Source organism: Erinaceus europaeus, chromosome 7, assembly GCF_950295315.1.
Source record: "Erinaceus europaeus chromosome 7, mEriEur2.1, whole genome shotgun sequence".
Classification (NCBI taxonomy): domain Eukaryota; kingdom Metazoa; phylum Chordata; class Mammalia; order Eulipotyphla; family Erinaceidae; genus Erinaceus; species Erinaceus europaeus.
In genome coordinates this window covers 24,812,349-24,830,099 of record NC_080168.1, presented here as the reverse complement: position 1 = coordinate 24,830,099, position 17,751 = coordinate 24,812,349, and the positions used below count along the sequence as shown (strand labels likewise).

Genomic DNA, 17,751 nt, shown 5'->3' with positions numbered 1-17,751 from the left:
ACAGAGGAGATCCAATACTCTACAGTGGATAATGGTTTGGTAGAGGGTGAGGTGTGCTGACTCTTTCCTTGAAGAGATGTGGAAATGTACCACTATAAGAACAATAATCCTGTAAATCAACATTCCCCCAACAAAGTTGTAAAGAAATCACTGTGTAAGAAGTTGAGTTTTACATTTTACATGTCTTCAAGCAATAAATTCAACATATCCTGGTAATCCATGAACTTTTCGTAAATACATATACACAGAATAAAGCTCCTCATAGATTTGTTTAACTGTCATAAATTAGTATTCTTATTTAAGGAAGGATTAAAGCCAAGGAAATAAGAATATGATATCGTGATTATTATAGCTTTGTGACATCCCTGTTCTGACTTGCAGGTGGGATTAATCATGTACTTTGTGCGCACACCTTGTGAATGGGGAATGGATGCCATTTCAGCCACCCTGACATTCCTGTGGGAGGTGGTGGGGTACGTAGAGGGCCTCTTCTTCAAGGATCTCAAGCAAACGATGAAGAAGGAGCAGTGTGAGGTGAAGCTCTTGGTGACTGCTTCTATGCCAGGTATTCCACTACTGCCTTTGGGTGGCATAATGTGTTTTTGAAGATTATCAACAGCCCTTTGAAAGACCAAGATGTTCTTTCACTCATGAGAAAATTTGTAGAGTTCTGACCCTAAAGTCAAGTGTTCTAAAGAATTTTTGTTTAATACAACGTGAAGAAATACAATAGACCCTTTAAAAAGTCAGCAGTTGTAGGATGAAAGGGAGTCATCAAAAGTGAGGTCCATGTAAGGCAGTCCTTGAAGGTTAAAGATATATTTAAGTCTACCATAGGCCAGCCAAGCTGAAAGTCTTTTTTAATGAACTTTTGGGACTGTAGGGAGAAAAATATTGTTTGCATGGCATGAACCACAGTCCTTTTGTAAGCTCAGTGAGAGATGGCTTTATGAAAAAATTGGAAAAGGAAAAATCAGAAAGAAAAAAAACAGAATCACAGAACATAAAGTGTGATGTGAAGTCTAGATAAAGTTCCCTTTCACTTTGAATAGCTTGCTTTTCTTTAAGATAGAGATTTTTGCCAACCCTTTATCTTTGTGCAGTGACTAGGAAAATATGAGATGATGTGTGTATTGAAATAAAGAGAATGACAAAATTATGGGTAGATAAGAGTACAGATTCTGGCCACAGGGGTCTGTGTTAAATCACAGCACTATCATTTACTAAACATATGATTAGTACTAGCTGTGAAACAGCATTGTTTTTCATTATAGCACTTTTACTGATTTTCCAAGATTTTTCTATGTATAAAATAGAAATATAATTCATATTTCACAGTCATGAAGAATAAATGAGTTTTGGTATATAAGATACTTGAAGTTGCACTGGACTCATGGGAAATAATAAATGGTGGTTTTGTGTTTATATATTCAAGAAACCAGGAGTCGGGCTGTAGCGCAGCGGGTTAAGCGCAGGTGGCGCAAAGCACAAGGACCGGCATAAGGATCCCGGTTCGAGCCCTGGCTCCCCACTTGCAGGGGAGTCGCTTCATAAGCGGTGAAGCAGGTCTGCAGGTGTCTATCTTTCTCTCCCCCTCTCTGTCTTCCCCTCCTCTCTCCATTTCTCTCTGTCCTATCCAACAGCAACAACAATAATAACTACAACAATAAAACAACGAGGGCAACAAAAGGGAATAAATAAATTAAATAAATATAAAAAAATAAAATACACATTCTAGAAACTATGCAACAGAGTGATCAGTTTTTATTACAGCAGAAAAACTCATATTACCACTTATGCATGTAAAATCACTAAATTAAAATAAAAATTTATCATAAAGTTTGCAAAAAAATATCATTAATGAATGAAGTAGAATGAAGTTTGTCTCACCAGTCAAGGAGAATATAGAAAATGCTTGGGAGTCGGGCTGTAGCGCAGCGGGTTAAGCGCAGGTGGCGCTAAGCACAAGGACCCACATAAAGATCCTGGTTCAAGCCCTGGCTCCCTACCTGCAGGGTTGTCGCTTCACAAGGGGTGAAACAGGTCTGCAGGCGTCTATCTTTCTCTCCCTCTCTCTGTCTTCCCCCTCCCCTCTCCATTTCTCTCTGTCCTATCCAACAACAATGACAACAATAATAACTACAACAATAAAACAACAAGGGCAACAAAAGGGAATAAATAAATAAAAATAAATATTAAAAAAAAATAAAATGCTTAATGACACACAAGATATTTATTTTATTAACATCTGTTTATATTTTCTTTTCTTTTCTTTTTTTAAGCTTTTTTTTTTTACCTCCAGGGGTATCGCTGGACCTCAGTGCCTGCACTATGAATCCACTGCTCCTGGAGGCCATTTTGTTCCCCATTTTTGTTGCCCTTGTTGTTGTCATTATTGTTATTATAGCTGTTATTGTTGTTGGATAGGACAGAGAGAAATTGAAAGAGAAGGGGAAGACAGAAAGATAGACACCTGAAGACCTGCTTGACCGCTTGCGAAGCGACTCCCCTGCAGGTGGGGGGCCGGGGAAACTCCACATATAGCAGTTCTTATTACTTATTTATTTATATATTTATTTATTTAAAATATAAAGAAATACACTTAGTACAGTACACAGTTCACATTAGGCACTCTATCATAATAGTAAAATTAATAATAAAAATCACCTTTCTGATGACATGGTATTAAATTGTACTTTAAATAATTATTTTCTATGGCCCCACCAATGTGTCCTGGAGCCCTGCTTCCCCAGAGCCCTGCCCCACTAGGGAAAGAGAGAGACAGGCTGGGAGTATGGATCAACCTGCCAACGCCCATGTTCAGCAGGGAAGCAATTACAGAAGCCAGACCTCCCACCTTCTGCACCCCACAATGACCCTGGGTTCATGCTGCCAGAGGGTTAATGAATGGGAAAGCTATCAGGGGAGGAGATGGGATACAGGGTTCTGGTGGTGGGAATTTTGTGGAATTGTACCCCTCTAGCCCTATGGTCTTGTCAGTGTTTCGATTTTATAAATAAAAGATTAAAAAAATTCTGTGGATAAATTGGATCATTATTATTTTTACCTTCTATAGGTACCAAAACCTTGGTAGTTCATGGACAGAACGAGTGTGACATCCCAACCCAGTTACCTGTTCATGAAGATACTCAATTTGAAGCCCTGTTAAAGGTAATGATGACTTTCAACAGAAATAATTATTTTATGCACAATTCACACGTTCATAAAAACATCATTTCATTGGACACCCAGCTTATAATTAAATACTGGTTTTAAGCCTTCATATGCACTTGTGCATTTATTTGTCTCTTCTATAATATGTTCCACTCTTGTGCACTCTCTCAATTTCTTTTTATTATTATTATTTTTTATTGTCTTTATTTGTTTATTGGATAGAGACAGCCAGAAATTGAGAGGGAAGGTTGATAGAGAGGGAGAGAGACACCTGCAGCCCTGCTTCACCACTTGTGAAACAGGGGCTTGAACCTGGGTCCTTGAGCATTGTAACATATGTGCTCAACCAGGTGCACCACCACCCGTCTCCCCTTTCTCGATTTCCTTTAATGATTCCCCTCCACAGTTACTGACATTTTCACTCTACAGTAAAGAAAGTAAAATCATTCGGCTTTCCTCTCAGCACAAACAACAGCCAGACAATCTAGAATGTTTTCTAGTCTCCTCTTGAAATGCCTTGACTTCCTGCTTGGGAGCTCTATAGCAGCACTGCTAGCTGTGGACGTCCCTGGCTCTGGGCATGGAGAGTACAGGTGTTAACTCTAGCTGTCACTTGATGACCCATGCCGCAACCCCTTCTGTAGCATCTGTGTGAGTAATACTCTGGCATAATTGGCCACCGACAGATTATTGGAAAGGCCAAACATACATATTTTAGGATAAACATAGTGGATCAAGAAAGTGTTTTTGATGGTTATGATGACTGTCCCTATCAAAAGAAAGTCAGTCCACAATCACATGTGTCTGAAGGTTTTCAAAGTAAAGTAATAAGTAAACTAATGCAATGATTGATTTCTCATTTATCTGGAGTCCAAATTTTTGGAAATCTGGTTTCCTGAGACAAGAGTTATGGGCCCAGGCACAGGCAGAACAAGCTTCTGAAATTTCTAGCTTTGCCAAATTTATGTATTTTACTTCAATAGTGAAGGCTATGTGCTTCCTTCAGTCTTCATTCAGACATCTCCAGAGAATTGTCAGCATCCAATGAGGCAAATATCTAGATTCACTTCATTTTCACCTTTCTACTCAGACAGAATGGTGGGATAGTGTGAAGGCACACAAAACAAGTTCAAACTCTGACTCCCCTTACTACCACAGGGGATCTGAGTCAAATGATAGGACCTCTGTTCTGAATTTCTCTTCAGTGCTACCAGGACACTTATACAGGTTGTGCACTGTGAGCACTGAACTTAAATGGAGTAGTTAGGGTGGGGGCAGCAGATAGCACAGTGCTATGCAGAGAGCCTCTCAAAGTCCCAAATTCAATCCCCTGCACCACCATAAACCAGAGCTGAGAAATGCTCTGGTAAAATTAATTAATGTATTGTATTGTATTGTATTGTATTGTATTGTATTGTATTGTATTGTATTGTATTGTATTGTATTGTAGTGAATGTGTGCTCAATACATTGTAGTTAATATTATTACCAAATATACTGTCCTTCCGAAATTGAGACCAGTGGATGCCACTGTGTTTCCACAGTTCATCATTCAATCTGGATTATAATTAAGTATCTTTTGGCAGTGTGAGGGTTGATGTTATATTCTTAGTCTTTAGTATATCATTCTTTGGACAGTCCTGTGTGTACATATTTAAATGAATATATGTAGACTATATGGATGTACTAAAATTCTCAGAAGCATTTATCTTGTTTTTATAACCTTTGTAGTATCTTTCAGCTTACTACATGGGCCACAAAATAGTCTCAGTGAATATTGATTAAAATTTGTTGTTATTGTTCTAGGAATGTCTGGAGTTTTTTAACATCCCAGAATCCCAGTCAACACATTACTTTCTCATGGATAAGCGATGGAACCTTATTCACTACAATAAGGTGAGACTACAGTAATCACACCCTGTGGAGTTGTGTCAGAAGTTCATCATTGCTTTCCTAAGGAAACTTGCACTCAGGGAGATGTTATTGCTAGAGATAAAAATATGACTTGGGGTTAGGTAGTGGCGCACCTAGTTGAGCACACGTTACAATGAGCGAGGACCCAGGTTTGAGCCCCCAGTCCCCACTTGCAAGGGAAATACTTCATAAGTGGTGAAGCAGTATTGCAAGTGTCTCTCTGTCTCTCTCCCTCTCTATCACCCCCTTCCCTCTCGATTTCTGTCTCTATCCAATAAATAAAGATAATAAAATTTCTTTTTAAAAAATAGTATGACTATTTGGGTCAAACTACCTTATGGTCTATGTTGCTAAAGATCAGCTACTTTTACTTTGTGTCATTCAGTTTCATAGTCTGTATTTTGAAGGTAGTGGTAACAGTACCATCTACAAGGTAGTTGGGATTATTAGAGATAAGCCAAGGAAAACAGGTAGTTACTTGTTACTAGTGCATCTCCTCGAAAATCAAAATTGTCCCTTTAACAACACATATCTCCTTGGAGTTGTAATGCTGTTCTGTTTCCTCTTTGGATTACCCCTAACCATGAGGACCTCATCTAAGGTGCAAAAGGACATTTCAGAAAGACTACTGACATCACTCCACAGCGATCTTCTTCCAGAATGTCATTATTCACCAATTTGCCTTTTGGGCCCTTTGCTCCTGACAAAATGGTCTAGCATTGGAAGAGCAATCACCTCAGTGATCTGAAGTCTTTCTAAAGAGAGGGCTTGCCTACCCTGGAATTTGATAGAACTGGATAGCATAAAACATAAATGTCAAATCCATTAGTAGCATTCATGCCTGAAGCACCAAAGGTCCCAGGTTCAGTCCTTAGCAGCACCATAAATCAGAGCTAAGCAATGCTCTGGTAAACTGATGATTATGATGATGATGATGATGATAACTGGGTGTTACAGTATAATTATTTCTAACCTTTTTTTCCCTCTTTGTGTAACCCCACCACAGACTTATGTTCGGGATATTTATCCTTTCCGGAGGTCAGTGTCACCACAGCTGAATCTGGTGCATATGCATCCAGAGAAGGGACAGGAACTCATTCAGAAACAGGTGACTGACTGCCTCAGGTTGACTCTGCACATTTGTCATATCACTGGCATAGAGGATCTGTAAATCTGTCACCAACCCTGAGATTCTGTGATTCTGTGATAATCTTGTCTAGAGTTAGTGGGTGCAGACCTGCTTCACCATTTGTGAAGCTTTGCCCCGCAAGTGGGGGATGGGGGCTTGAACCCAGGTCCTTGTACACTATAATGTTGAACTCAACCAGGTATGCCACCACCCGGCTCCCTTTAATTATATTTTTAAAAAAGAAAATATGTGACAAGTTAGGAAGGATTAGAAAAAAAAAAACCAATAAGATCTTAAATATAAGCAGTATCTTCCTATAGCCCAACTTCTGGTTTTAGCAGCAAAATAAAACCACAGTCAATATTGATGCTTCACTAGTATGTTTTTATCATGCTGAAGAATGTGTTTTAAAAGAATTTTATAAGTCAGGGTTCCACTCAGAATTGGAATCTTACATTTCTTTCTCAGAAAGAGAATAAAATGCAAGAGGTCTGTCATTCTGGTTCTCATCACCACGTTTGCCTGCCTGTCAACTCTCATTGAAAAAGTTGAAAAAGTTGAAAAAGAACTGAGACAATGGGAAACTAGAAACATCTAAGAACCCCATGTCCTCACCATGCTGCTAAGGGGCAATGATCCATCTCCCATCAGTTTTTGTCACATGATAAGAGTTTTTTCCTGGATCCCATTCTGGTCATTTAAAAAAAAAAAAAAAAGGCAAACCAAAAATTGACAGGAAGCAGCTTAAGGATCAGTGGAAAATGCTAGAAACAATTGGAACTAACTTGCTCCCTGTTGGAGAAAATCTTCCATATTCTGACATTCAAATAAATGGGCTCTTTTTAATATTGAACTATACTTGACAATGCTTGCCTTGTGCTGCTCCAGCTTGCGGTCTCCATGTGAAACACTTTCTTATGTAGAGCAGACTAAAGCAGAAGTGAGAATCAACTGAATCTTGTTTGCTCTTTTCTTTTTTTTTTTTTTCTCCAGGGTTATTTCTGGGGCTTGGTATCTGCATCACAAATCCACTGCTCTTGACAGACATCTCCCCTCCCCCCCCCTGCTGTTGTTGTTGTTGTTGGACAGGATAGAAAGGGCGGGCGAGAAAAAGATAGACACCTGCAGACCTGCTTCACCACCTGTGAAGCAATTCCCCTGCAGGTGGGGAACCGGGGGCTCGAACTGAAATCCTTGAGCTAGTACTTATGCTTTGCACTTTGGGCACTTAACCTAGTGCACTACGACCTGACCCATTTGCTCTTTTCTGTGTGGTAAAGACAAATACATTTATCTCCCCCATCTGCAATACATATATTCTGCTAGCCATTAAAGCTTTTATTTAAAGTTTTTACTCATAATCTTGGAGTTGCTAATTAGACTCCCTATCTGCCCCCCACCCCATCTTTTGCTTTCTGCTAGGTGTTCACGAGGAAGCTGGAGGAAGTAGGGAGGGTTTTGTTTCTCATCTCCCTCACCCAGAAGATCCCCACAGCCCACAAACAGTCCCACGTCTCTATGCTCCAGGAAGACCTACTGCGCCTGCCCTCCTTCCCTCGAAGTGCGATCGACGCTGAGTTTTCCCTCTTCAGTGATCCTCAAGGTATCAAGGAAAAGCCATTTCTACTCTTGGACATTTCTTATACCCCCTCCTTTTTTCTTTTCTTGAGAGGGAGAGTGTCTTAGTCAGTCAGTATACAATCCTCTGAGCCAGTGGTGCTCGGCTCAAGCAATCAAGGGAGATTTGATTGCTGGTCCTATTCTCCACATCTGATGTTCTGACTTAGTAGCTATGGAGTGGGGCCCTGGGAAATTGCATTTCTGATTAAGTCCCCATGTGATGTTGAAACAGTCACTCCAAGGGCCAAACTATGAGAGCACTGCTCTAGGCTGATGATAAACAGTGGAAGGAAGTACTATCATGTTTGGGGAGCAACCTGATTAAGCAAAGAACAGGTATATATATGATGTTCAGTAAAAAGCAGAAGTAATTGGGGGCCGGGTGGTGCCACACCTGGTTGAGCGCACAGGTTACAGTGCGCAAGGACCTGGGTTCAAGCCCCCAGTCCCCACCTGCAGGGGAAAAGCTTCACAAGTGGTGAAGCAGGGCTGCAAGTGTCTCTCTGTCTCTGTCTCTCTCTATCTCTATCTCCCTCTTCCTTCTCAGTTTCTGGCTATCTCTATCCAATAAGTAAAGATAACTTTTTATTTTTTTTAAAAAAAGGCAGAAGTAATATGAAGTAACAGAAAATTCCAGAGTGGAGTGCCTCTACATTGGGGTGGGGAGGTGAATGTCTTGGAATGAACCAAAAGGGGCAGATAGTATAATGGTTATACAAAGTGTCTTTCACACCTGAGGCTCCAAAGTCCCATGTTCAATCCCCTACACCACCATAAGCCAGAACTGAGAGGGGACTTACTGAGATATATTTGAAAAAAAGGTTTACATATTTATTAGGGTGTTGGCTATAAGTGTGTGTCTCTATAAAAACTCATGAAGCACTATTTTTAAGAACTGCGCATTTTCTTCTCCCTAAACCCTGCCTGAATTGAGAAAGAGAGATGGCCCCACTTTGAAATCTGTTACTCTATTAAATAACATCTCTTCAGTCAATGTCTTCATCCAAGAACTACGGAGAAATAATAGGAGGAGCTTTCTCTGACCAAGATGTAGTTCCAGCCCTGCTATTCCCTTACAGAAATAACTTATTTTCTCACAAAGACACAGCTTGTTGGGCAATTACATGTTGCATATGCCTGCACTGTCCTGCCCACAGAGTGGAGTCAAAGTGGTGATGATGAAAGTCTCTTGAGGACTGGGAAGCATTATACCAGTGCCAGCAATACTGTGCTGAGAAACATGTCATTAGTGGAGCTTCACATCCCAGAACTAGAGCAAATGAAAAGCAGCAGTGCTTCAGGTTTGCTTGCCCTCTCCCTTTGCTTGGACTGGAGCAGAACTCATTCTGTCTCTGTTGTTTGATGTTCTCACAGCTGGAAAGGAGCTGTTTGGCCTTGACACTCTTCAGAAAAGCTTGTGGATCCAGCTCCTGGAGGAGATGTTCCTGGGCATGCCCAGCGAGTTTCCCTGGGGAGATGAAATCATGCTTTTTCTCAACGTTTTTAACGGCGCTCTGATCCTCCACCCAGAAGACAGTGCCTTGCTCAGGCAATATGCTGCCACCGTCATCAACAGTGCTGTGCATTTCAACCACCTCTTTTCCCTCAGTGGCTACCAGTGGATTCTGCCCACCATGCTGCAGGTGCCTGGTTCTCTTCTCCTAACCAGAAAATTGACCTGAGTGCCATTCATTTTAGCAAGTCCAAAAGATTCACTCTGAGACTTTTGAATTAACAGGACTATCTTCTGCTACTGGGCAGAAAGAACCAAATAGCCACCACCCCTGACATTTTCCAAAGGCCACACAATATATTCCATTCCATCTTGGGATTCCCCAGACATGGAATATACTTTTCCATATCTTCTAGGCTGGTCATTCTCAATGTCATCTCTGAAGCAGTGACATCAGGCACCACTCAGGAATTTGTTATAAATGCACATTCTGGGGGCCACGGGGTGGGGTGGGGGAGGTATGGCACATCTGGTTGAGCACACACATTACCATGCTCAAGGACCGGAGTTTGAGCCCCCACATCCCACCTTCGGGGGGGGGGATGTTTCACAAGTGGTAAAACAAATTTTCCAGTGTCTCTCTCTCTGTCTCCCTCTCTGCCTCTCCCCCTCTCAATTTCTATCTGTCTTATCAATTTTTTTTTTAAAGGGGGGGGAGGGAAATGGCTTCCAGAAATAGTGGATTCAATATGCAGGCATCAAGCCCCAGCGATAACCCTGGTGGCAAAAACACATATACGCACTTTTTTTTTGGGGGGTGGGGGGTAAGACAGGAAGAACTGAGAGAGAAGAGAAAGATAGAAAAAGGACAGACACCCACAGCATTGCTTCACCACTGGTGAACCTAGGTTCTGCTCATGACAATGTGTGTGCTCAAGCAGGTGCGCCACCTCCTGGTGGTTCTCCTTCCTGCTTTCCTTTTTTTTTTTTTTTTTTTTTTTTTTGTTGTTGTTGTTGTTTTCCTAAGGAGAGTGAGAGAATCTGAGCATCATTCAAGGATGTGTGGTACTGGTACTCATACTCACGACCTTATAATTGTACGCCTTTACTCTCCAGCTACATATAAATCTATATTCTTGGACTCCAACCCAAATGGACTGAATTCAGAAATTTGAGGGTTAGGTCCCAGTAGTTTGTATTTTAACAAGACCTCCAGATGAGACCGTGTGTGACAAATCTTCAGCTGAAGTTTCTCCCAAACTGTCTGATTTCTATCTGAACATTTTTATTGCCACTAGATTTTATATGAAGATACTAGAGGAGATAAGTTTAACAGAAAGAGTTTTCATTTACTCATGTTTATTATGTCTGTTTACATTTAGGAATACAAATAAAGTTCACATGGGACCTAGGGGTCAACCCACTTCTTTATCTTATGACACTTTTAATAAAAATCATGAAGGTTGTGCATATTTGCACAGAGTACAATTCACTTACCCTATAGAAGATAAAGATGTTATCTTATTAGCATCAGGGTTCTGTGCCTTATTTTTAAATAGCTGAAATTTTCTCAGCATGTTTGCTGACTTCTAAAAATAGCAAATACTAATGATGAAATTCAGATGGTAAAAAAAAATAATAAAGGGGAAATTAAGATCACCGATAGCCCTTCTTCCTATGCAATCATTGTTTGCAATTTTTTGAGAATTCTGACACTCTATATTAGCTTTTTATGATAAAATTTGCATCATTTCAGACACTCAAGTTTGTTACCTAATTTTTTTCATGTGCTATTAAGAATATCCTGCGCATTTTTTATGTACCTACATTTAACTTCAGGGCATTTTTAAACATAACTTCATAATGTTCTGTTGTACACATGTAGTATGATTCACTCAGAAAAAAATCCAAATTTATGAATAATTTTGGTTTTTAAACTTTTCTACAAGAAACTTTGAGGCATTCTTGTATATACACATTTGTACCTTTATCCAGTTCTTTCTCTTTAATATAAATTCCTAGTCAAAAACTTCCTGGGAAAGGTATATTTATATATTTTTTTAATTATGTGTATTACTAAATTTCCTTCAAGAAGGATTATGCAGGGACCAGGAAATGGTTCACTCAAGAAAGCACAAACCTTCCATACATGAAGCCCTGAGCCCATTCCACAGTGTCACGTAAGGTAAGTTAGAGAGAGTGAGAAAGATACCATTTTATGTATCTTTTTTTATGTACCCCTCCACCAGTTATGAAGTTAAGCATCTTCACCCATGCTTCCCAGGAGGATCAATTCGCATTTAATTTTTTTTTCTTGTTGATGGAGATAGAGAGATGGATATGGAGAGGGAAGGGGAAGAGACAAACAATCGCCTGCAGCACTGCTTCACTGATTGTGAAGCTTCATCTCTGCAGATGGGGCCCAGGACTTGAACCTGAGTCCTTGCGCACTGTAATGTGTATGCTCTACCAGATGTGCCACCATCCAGCCACTCTCACTGTGAGTTTGAAAAGCAAACTTAACTTTGATCTTCTGTTAAAGTCTTTTCTAAGTAGGTGGCATTTTTTTTTTGGTATAGGTATACTCTGATTATGAAAGCAATCCCCAGCTGCGTCAAGCCATCGAATTTGCCTGCCACCAGTTCTACATTCTACACCGGAAGCCCTTTGTGCTCCAGCTGTTTGCTAGTGTGGCCCCTCTCCTGGAATTTCCTGTGAGTGTGCTCTGTGCGAATAAAAATAAACAGTCAAGTAAGACAAGCAAAGACTCTTTATTTAGAGCTTGCTATAGCAAAGGAGGTAGCCACTATCATTTGTGTTTTGGTAAAGACTCAAAGGCAGATGGAGTGAGAAGGCTTAATAGTGGGAAAACAGAACTCAAGGTACCCTGATTGGGGGATATCTGGCATAGAGAAGCTGTGAGCAGCCTAACTGCAAGCAGAGCATCTTGGGTGATTACTTAGGAGTATATATTTGGTTTTCTCTAATCTAATCTTAACTTGGAAACAGGGTAAAGGACTAGGGAAGCTGTCTGCTAATAAACCAAATCCTAGTCATTTTGAGATAACTCATTACAGGAGTTCATATTTGGTTTTCACTAGAACTAGTAGCCTGACTTCCTACAAGTCTGAGTTGTAGGAAACTGACTCTGTGGACTGGTTACTGTGTGAGGATTGTGCCATGTCTAGATCAGAGTTCATTTTTATAGAGGCCTTGATTATTATATATTTGTATTATCAAGTTTTTGCTCTCTTCAACCAATGTTATGAATCACAAATCATTTCTCTTTTAATGGGAAAACTATTACTTTTCAACACTTCTCTTCAGATTTTACGTTAATTCCTTTGATGTCAATAAAATAAATGTCCAATTTTTATACTCAATTAATAAAATGATGGAAAATAAAAAATAATAAAATGATGCCACATTCTCATTCCTTTCTGTCACTACTTAGCATTTATACACATCACATCACACATTTACACACACACACACACACACACACACTACACTCTATAATAGAATTTAAGTACCAGTAAAGCAAGATGTTTGAGGTTTTGGTTGACTGCCTGCTTTTGATATATTTACATATAACAAAACTTTAGTTGCTGTTTATTTGCTATGACCTCACTGAACAAAATGGTGCCTGACACTTCGTAGGAACTTAGTAAAGATTTGTTATTTTTATGAATGAGTCACAGTGTTTTGAAACTATTAGATTGTCAAAAAAAAGTCATAATGTATGTTTCTGTTTTCTATGCAAAAAATGAATCATGACTTTTCTGACAACCAAATACAGTGTCAGGTAGGATCTGAAAATCCCCAGAATTTTAAAAATATATTTGAAAGGGAGTCGGGCTGTAGTGCAGCGGGTTAAGCGCAGGTGGCACAAAGCACAAGGACCGGCATAAGGATCCCGGTTCGAACCCCGGCTCCCCACCTGCAGGGGAGTCGCTTCACAGGCGGTGAAGCAGGTCTGCAGGTGTCTATCTTTCTCTCCCCCTCTCTGTCTTCCCCTCCTCTCTCCATTTCTCTCTCTGTCCTATCCAACAACGACAACAACAATAATAACTACAACAATAAAACAACAAGGGCAACAAAAGGGAATAAATAAATAAAATAAATATTTTTTAAAAATTAAAAAATATATATATATATATATTTTTATATATATATTTTTATATATAAGAACCAGAGGAAACATTGACATAAGTTTTTTTTCTGGCAGTTCACCTTTGAACTATTATAAAAACACCTATTGTGTTTTTATAAGTTTCCACAAATATCCTCTTTGTACCATATAGCATTGAATAGATCCCTTGAGGGTGAGGTGTTCCACTCATTCATTCATTGATTCATTCATTTTTACCATTTTGGATACAGGATGCTATAAAATGATCACCAGGTTGACTGACAGTAGTTCTTGTGAATTTTTCAAACCTGATCAAGTTATATTGGTACTGAGTTGGGAATCAACAGTTAACATCGCCTTTTTTAAATACAGGATGCAGCCAATAATGGGCCCAACAAAGGTGTTTCGGCTCAGTGCCTGTTTGACTTGCTGCAGTCTCTGGAGGGAGAGACCACTGATATACTCGACATCTTGGAGCTGGTCAAAGCTGAAAAGCCTCTTAAGTCATTAGGTAAAATTAAAATGTGCCTTGAGGCACTTTTTTCTCTTTCTATTCATTCATTCATTCATTCATTCATTCATTCATTCATTTTTACCAACTACTACTCAGCACTAGCTTATGGTGGTGTGAGGGATTGAATTTGGGACTTTGCAGTCTCAGGCCTGAGAGTCTTTTTGCATAACCATTATACTATCTTCCTTACCCTCTAATTAAATTAAAAAAAAAAAAACTTTGTATTGAATATTTTAAATTATACCAAAACATCAAAAATAAAGGGAACAGTGATAAAAATTGGGTTAATGTGCCAATCTACTATTTTTCTGAAATTTCTTATAAATCCTAAAGGGTTTAGAATTCTCTATAATTAATGGTATATAATCAGTCACTGCTGTAGCACTGCTGTTTGCAGAAAATTGAGTTCCCTAGGTTAACTGTAAGTTCATAATTATCCAAATGGCTTTTTTACTATCATGATGTTTGTAAAACTAGAGACGAGTCAAAAATGAAGTCTAATGTTTTAACTTAGACATTAAAATGACTTTGTCTTCCAGTTGGTGAGATTACTAAAAACTAACCCACAAAAGTTCCTTTGCTATTCATCATATTTTTCAAAAGTAGAAAACTGAAATTTCAGTCCCTTTAGATAAAGAAATGAATAGTATTGACAGTTTAGGAGTAAAGACTGAAGAATTAATGGCTAAGGGCCAGGCAGTGGCACACCTGATTAAGTACACACATTAAATTCAAGCCCCTGGTCCCCACCTGCAGGGAAAAAGTTTCACAAGTAGTGAAGCAAGGCTGCAGGTGTCTCTCTGTCTCTTTCCCTCTCTATCTCTCCCTCCCTTCTCAATTTCTGTCTCTATCCAATAATAAGTAAATAAATAATTTAAAGTAATTGATGCAAAATAAAGCTTAAAAATAGAATGCTAGAAAATGTAGGAATGTTCAGCTCTTTTTATTTCTGGCAGAATTGGCTCTAACTGTATACCTTCATTTTTGTTTCTTCAGATTTCTGCTATGGAAATGAAGACCTAACATTTTCTATAAGTGAGGCCATTAAACTGTGTGTCACTGTGGTGGCATATGCTCCTGAGTCATTCAGAAGGTAATTGCTGCCCTTTATTCTGTGCCTTTTGATATATATATATATTTATATATATCAAAATAATTCATTAAAATGAATGCACACAAAGATTATGCTTGCTAATATAAGCCTGTAACATTCTGGCCAATAAGTTTTCAAAAACTAAATGTAGAAACCTGTCAAAGTAGAGGTTATGTAGAATCTTTATGAGTTTGAAATCCCCCAATTTGGAATTTGTTTAATAGCTAAGGTATTTGGTCTTTTCTTGGAATATATCGTCCTGGGGCCAGATGGTGGTGATGCACCTGATTGAGTGCACACATTACCATGGCAAGGACCAAGGTTCAAATCCCTGGTCCTCATCTGCAGGAGAGAAGCTTCATGAGCAGTGAAGCAGTCCTGCAGGTGTGTCTCTTTCACTCTCCCTCTCTATCTTCCTTGACCCTCGGAGATTCTCTGTTACGTAAAGTGAAAGTGTGTGTGTGGGGGGGGACTATATTGTCCTTATGTAAATTAATAGAAAGTAAAAGTGTCCTTATGTAAATTAGTAGAAAATAAAAGTTCAAGACATTAAGCTATTTAAGAAAAACCCTTAAGAACCAAGGAGTGGTACACCTGGTTAAGTGTACACATTACAGTGCACAAAGACCCAGGTTCAAACCCCTGGTCCTCACCTATAAGAGGAAAGAAAGCTTCATGAGTGGTGAAGCAGGTTTGCAGGTGTCTTTCTATCTCTCCCTTTTCAATTTCAAGAAAATGCCTTTAAAAGAGCAAGAACCCTGTCATATCAAGAGCAAGAATATAAACCTTGCCTGAAATCTTAGCAAATGGAAGATTCCAAAAGAGCACATAGAATGTCATCCCAATTCCAGAATGATGACTCTAGTTTGATACATATACAATGAAAATCAGTCTTGTCCCCTACTAAAATGGGTTTTCTTATGACAAAGATAATAATTTGAATAAATCACAGATAGCAGCTTGTTATGTAGTATATATTCTTCAAATTAATAGAGCTGTATTACTTTAAAATTTCTCATAATTCTGGCTTAAGCAAACTTGCAGCCTTTTCCACAGTCATATCAACATTAAACATCTGCGCTTCATTGATTTTGACTTTCCCTTATAATACCTAACCCATAAAAAAAATCACCAAACGACATGCTACTATTTCACTGGTATATCTTTATCATCCAGAGTCCAGCATGATATAATATGGGAGATATAACAGTAACCATTAATATGACTCAAACTTGGAACTTTCAGTTTTCCTATTATTTTCTCTCACTTTTAAATTCTTAGAGTCTTTTTTGTACTTTGGGAGAAGCAGTCACCCTTTGACATCTCATAGCTTTTGTCACTACATTTTCTTATTTCTGAGAGAAAAAAAAAAAAGGAAAAACAAGAAATGTAGGAGCTAGTGGTGATGCAGCTAACAGAACACATGGCCATGCACGAAGATCTAGGTTTAGGCCGCTTGGTCTAGCCCATATTCCGCACCTGCAGAGGTGAAACTGCAAAAGTGATGGAGCAGTGCTACAAATGTGTCTGTTTCTTGCTCTGTATTCTCTCCCTCTCTATTTCTCTCTGCCTCTATCAAAAAAAGATACATACATACATATATATATATATATTAATGTAGATATTCGGTTGTCATGGAATGAACACATTCATTCTGTGGAGAAATCACCATTAAGTCTTATGACTCATTTGAATTTTATGTTCTTCTCTCTGGTTGTTTTGAAGATCTTTCTCTTTGCCTAGGGTTTTCAGCCATATTTGAAGTGCTTTGGTGTGATTTTCTTTGTATCTATACCTCCTTGGGTATAGGCAGCTTCTTGAATATGAAAGTTAATAACTTTCAAAAAAATTAAAGAAATTTAACTGGTAACTTCAAATACTATTTCATCCCATTTTCTCTTTCTTTTGCTTTTAGAATTTCATTTGCATACATATGTATGTTACTTTCAGTCATTCTTTGCATGTCTCTTGAGGGTTTTCTTTTAATTCAAAATTCTAGAAATTCTACTTGTTCTTCTATAGGCTTTTAAGTTTTGATGAGATCCTATATTCTGTTAATTATTTTTATTCAATATTTTAATCACTTTTTGAAAAGTCTTTCATAACTTAATCATTTGCATAGCTTGTGCCTCATTTTATTGTCTGCTATTTTCCTTGGAATTAGATCATTTGGTTCTGACAATACTGATAAACATTGAATAAATCATAGTGTCTATGAAGGTCAAAATAGGTAGAGTTTGAAAATCTTTTTTTATAATAATTTTTTAATATTTATTTATTCCCTTTTGTTGCCTTATCATTGTAGTTATTATTGTTGTTACTGAATTTGATGTTGTTGGATAGGACAGAGAGAAATGGAGAGAGGAAGGGAAGATAGAGAGGGGGAGAGAAAAATAGACACCTGTAGACCTGCTTCACCACTTGTGAAGCGACTCTCCTGTAGATGGGGAGCCGGGGGCTCGAACCAGGATCCTTCTGCTGGTGCTTGTGCTTTGTGCCACCTAAACTTAACCCACTGCACTACCACCCAACTCCCGAGTTTGACAATCTTGCCATTATCTTCTTTTAAGTAGAATTTACTTTTATTGTTTGACAGGTATTTAGAATAGAACATACCATCTTTTAAAAATTTTATTAGTTATTTAATATTGATTTACAAAATTACATGTCAACAGGGATATAAATCCACTCCATTCCCACCACCAGGGTTCTGAATCTCCAGC

General features: G+C 38.6%; 1 protein-coding gene across 5 annotated transcripts in view; it reads left to right on the top strand.

Moving 5' to 3' along the window:
• The window catches only part of UNC80 (unc-80 homolog, NALCN channel complex subunit), a 257,506-nt gene that overhangs the window by 188,443 nt on the left and 51,312 nt on the right, over window positions 1-17,751 (top strand). For all 5 annotated transcript variants that reach the window (XM_060193977.1, XM_060193975.1, XM_060193974.1 and 2 more), the window contains 9 exons: window positions 382-565; window positions 3,077-3,171; window positions 4,980-5,069; window positions 6,094-6,195; window positions 7,639-7,819; window positions 9,211-9,479; window positions 11,869-12,003; window positions 13,794-13,932; window positions 14,932-15,028. In XM_060193977.1, coding sequence (XP_060049960.1) covers window positions 382-565; window positions 3,077-3,171; window positions 4,980-5,069; window positions 6,094-6,195; window positions 7,639-7,819; window positions 9,211-9,479; window positions 11,869-12,003; window positions 13,794-13,932; window positions 14,932-15,028 — 1,292 coding nt within the window. The remainder of the gene's footprint in view (window positions 1-381; window positions 566-3,076; window positions 3,172-4,979; window positions 5,070-6,093; window positions 6,196-7,638; window positions 7,820-9,210; window positions 9,480-11,868; window positions 12,004-13,793; window positions 13,933-14,931; window positions 15,029-17,751) is intronic.